The 4,328-nt window shown below is 35.6% G+C and overlaps 1 protein-coding gene across 1 annotated transcript; it reads left to right on the forward strand.

The window, feature by feature from the left end:
* Nucleotides 1-216: 216 nt before the first annotated feature.
* LOC107663085 (glyoxalase domain-containing protein 5-like) lies at nucleotides 217-2,802 on the forward strand. The gene is made up of 4 exons (XM_016453236.1): nucleotides 217-334; nucleotides 1,381-1,529; nucleotides 1,620-1,775; nucleotides 2,580-2,802. Exons 1-4 carry the CDS (start codon nucleotides 217-219, stop codon nucleotides 2,700-2,702), a joined length of 546 nt encoding a protein of 181 aa, XP_016308722.1. The 3' UTR covers nucleotides 2,703-2,802.
* Nucleotides 2,803-4,328: the final 1,526 nt, after the last annotated feature.

A 4,328-nucleotide genomic window follows, 5' to 3' on the forward strand; every position in this document is an offset into this window, starting at 1 on the left:
TTTCCAATTTCTGGGCTATGGTAAGCATACATCTAAGATGATTTGTTAATTGAGCTAAAATCTCGAAGTATTGCCATTTTAAAAGGCACCTTACACATAACTCTCTTAGATCATCATGGTGATCTAATGCATAGTTTTATGGAAACTGCATAACATTACATATTTAGATCACGAAACTTTGAGGATAAGATCTGTTGACACCAGATACCGTGGAGCATGAACCAGCTGGACTTCATTATCTATGGAAGTGATATTTCATCAGTCTTTATCAGACACTGTTTCTATGGTCCTAAATACCAGTTTTCCACACCATATTTTCAGATCTGGCATTACTGTATGTATCCAGGCCCATGACGAGCTTTAACCAGGTCCTCAAGAGTGTTGATGAAAATATAAAGTAGCTAACATTCACAGAAGATGCATGCTTCAAAATATTACAATCAAGAAGCCAGAAGTGACTGTGTGAAAGGCATTTCTTATGAATGTTAAATGTGAGTGGACGTTGTATGAAAGTTACTGAGACTTTGGTGATTCATTAATATTCATAAGATAAATATTGATGTAATTTAACTTGGAATAACTGAGATATTTTGATGTTTTTGAAACAAGTCCCTTATGTTTACCGAGGCTGCATTTTTTAAATCACAAACACAGCAAAAGATTCATATTGTGAAATATTAGTATAATTTAAAATAATTTTCTATTTTAATATATTTTAAAATATAATTTATTTCTGTGATCAAAGATGAATTTTCAGCATAATATCTCCAGTCTTCAGTGTTACATGATCCTTCAGAAATCATATTTCATATTATTATCAATGTTGAAAACAGTTTTTGCTGCTTATTGTTTTTGTGCAAGCCTATGCAGTTTTTTTTTTTCAGGATTCTTTGATGAGTAGAAAGCTCAAAGAGCAGCATTTATTTGAAATATAAATCTTTTGTAACTTTATAAACACATTTACGTTCACTTTTGATCAATTCAATGCATCCTTGCTGAATAAAAATATTTTAAAAATATTTTGAATGGTAGTGTATCTGGGTTTCCTCAGAAGTTTTCAACATTAATAATAATAAGAAATGTTTCTTGAGCAGCAAATCAGCATATTAGAATAATTTCTGAAGGATCATGTGACACTGAAGACTGCAGTAATGAAAAAACAAAACAAAACGTATTCTATACTTTTGGCCGGCAGTGTTCGGTCTTCTATGTTTAATATAAGTTATTTCGTTTGTAACACTTGTCTGTGCAGTTCAATTCAAGTTTGCTATTCAATTTTTTCCATTCAATTTTTCCATTTTTAGAAGAGTGTTTATTAAAGTAAGCATGAAATGGAAATTGCGAATTTTATGCATAAAAATGTTTTTCACTTCCAGTAAGTTCTCGGTGGACTCTCATCAGTCTGGTTCAAAAGTTCCTGTCCAGTTCACATCAGTCATCTGGACCACCTGGTGCTCACGGTTCAGGACCTGAACAAAACCACACATTTTTACTCCAAGGTTTTGGGGATGGAGGTCATCACTTTTAAGGTAGAATGTCACTACTTTCAAAAACACACTGCAAACAATAGCACATGGTGGCAGCAGAGTCTAAGTGTTCTCTCCTGTCGTGTGTTTCAGGGCGACCGCAAAGTGCTGAGTTTCGGAGAGCAAAAGCTCAACCTGCATCAGGCTGGGAAAGAGTTTGAGCCCAAAGCCAAAACCCCAACACCAGGATCTGCTGACCTGTGCCTGATTACTAAAACCCCTCTGACAACCGTCGCTGCCCACCTCAAGGTGACTTATATTGTGTTTTGACAGTTCAGGAGATGGAATTTGATTTGAATTTGAATTGGAATGAAATTGCAATTAAAAAATTACTCAACAGATACATTTATTAGTCCAATACAAGTTGTGCAAATGAAACAAAATAATGACTATTCTTTTTTGACTATTAATGCTTATTAATTTTGCCATAGAGTACCACAGAATGTCTACCATATAATTCTCTGATTAAGAGTTTCATTTTTTAAAAGGTTTCCCTCCATATTTCATAATTAAGCAATGTCACACAAGCAAAGCTGTTGTTTTTGAAATTCAGTACAACAGCAGTTCTATAACCAGAAGTTCATATTGAGTAACGTACATTTGACACAATATTGCCAGTTGTTTTGTCTATTTTAAGAGCCAAAAAATATTTCCAAAGCAAAATATGAGGAAGGGTTTATTTTCTGAAATTATCTTCAAAATCAACGGCCAAAACAAATTGTTAAATAAAGTGAAAGTTTATTAGAGACGTTACTAATGTCTCCTAACCGTTTCTAAAATATCCTGCATGTTTTGGGTAGTTCATGCTGAAAATAAAAAGTATAATTAAAACTACAGATACAGTACAGCAGTAAATGGATTTATTTCCGTCTTTCCTTTAGTTGCAATTCAAATTATAATTCATCCTGTTCCCTGCTTCAGTTTGAACTGAAGAATAGACATTTAAAAAGCATTCTCAATTCAGTTCTGAATGGTTGACATCCCTGGTTTTAGAGAACAAAACACTGAAGCACAACAGACAGTTTTCATTACATGCTGATGTTGTATTTCCAGGCATGTGGAGTGACGATAGAGGAGGGTCCCGTTGACAGGACGGGTGCTGTGGGTCCCATCCGCTCCCTCTATTTCCGTGACCCTGATGACAACTTGATTGAAGTCTCCAATTACCAGCAGTAGACAGCAGGGGGCACTGTATCATTGCCTTAAGATGAATATAAACATGTACTCAGATGCCTTCCCAAAAGATGTTTTAAATGTAATAAAAAATAAATAAATAAATAACAACAAGGTTTTAATTGCTTTAACTTGTGCTTTCAGCTGAGCTAACATTTCCTTATTTTTATAACTTCCTTATGTGGCTGCCTCAATATCAAACTATTTTGGTCCGAGCACAAATGCTCCATACTGAGACTGTGCATGATTTTAAATTGTAATTATGCTGTGGGGTAAATTCTTTTGAAGCCATTAAGATCTGGAAAATTCTGGCCAGAATCACTTAGGAAGCTCTTTTATCCAAAACCATTTTACCCGTTCTGTCTTCCACTGTCCTTGGGTGATGTAATGTTGTAGAATTTGTTTAAATGAATTTGATCATGCTTAATATTTTCTATTTAAAAATAAGATGTCATGTGATGCCAAGTAAATGAATGAGTTAATGTAAAACGATATAATTCAGAAAAGACAAAACTGTCTGAGCATTTGTTGTTTTTAGGATCTGATAGAGCCTTTGAAACTTAACTGGATACAATGAAATGAAAATAAAACAATGGCAAAACCTTTGCGCATCTCGGTGAACCACACCTGAAGGGATTCTTGTGAAGAGTTGAACTCTTTGCTATATTTGACGGCTATATTTCTCGGTCACCTTTGGGAAGTCCATATAGGGAAATTCCCTCTGTAGTTTCTGCTCTGAATGAGAAGAAAAGCATTGTCCTAAAGAGCTCATCAGGTGTCTGGAGGTTTGGAGATGTTAACCATAGTGCAAAGATTCGTCCATCAAAATGAAACAGAGTGAAGACTCATTGCATTTACGGGACCAATACTAGTTTTGCTGCTTCAGCCTGAACATGTAAAAGAAACAAATAAATTAATAGCCTACATTCTGACTCATCATGCGATTTATGATAATACTCCAGCCATCAATCTGTTGGTGAACAGGACTTTAATTGCCATGTAAAGCCCAAACTAAAACACTGAATGGCTATTTCTGGAATCCTTCCGTCATGGTCATTTATGATAAAAGCATGTGTTTAGTGGCACACTCACCGATTATTTCGTACTGTCAGATTCATGCTGGGCATGAGGGACAGTGATGCTTTACTGATAATATGTGACATTATTGTTTCCTCAATCCTCTTCTGCAATATATACAGGAAACTTGACTGGAAACTGTTTCCTCGTTCTGCTCACATGAACGTTTAATCTGTTTCAGAATAATTTTTGTTTGTTTGTTACTGTTTTGCCCCTATCGTCCTATAATACACACAATGTTGGCAGTGATTCTGCTGAAGGAGGGCTCGCACCAGCAAATACCAAGAGTTTGTTTCCCACATTATAAATACTAACAACTTAAATTTGCTGACTTAAGTTTTCTTTATTCTAACACTGTAAAAAATTTCCACATGTCTCTTCAACCCGCCAAAAGTGGAGGCGCCGACCTCTATATAAGTCGGCTCTGAGCGCCATTTTGTCAGAATTTTTTCTCCTTCAGCGAAACAAAAAGATCATCTCGCTGACTCTACAAGCAAGAAGCTGAAGAAGGAAGAAGCTCAACCTGCTGCTCACCGCCATAGAAGGAGCCCC

This window comes from Sinocyclocheilus anshuiensis, unplaced genomic scaffold (assembly GCF_001515605.1).
Source record: "Sinocyclocheilus anshuiensis isolate Anshui unplaced genomic scaffold, SAMN03320099.WGS_v1.1 scaffold836, whole genome shotgun sequence".
Classification (NCBI taxonomy): Eukaryota; Metazoa; Chordata; class Actinopteri; order Cypriniformes; family Cyprinidae; genus Sinocyclocheilus; species Sinocyclocheilus anshuiensis.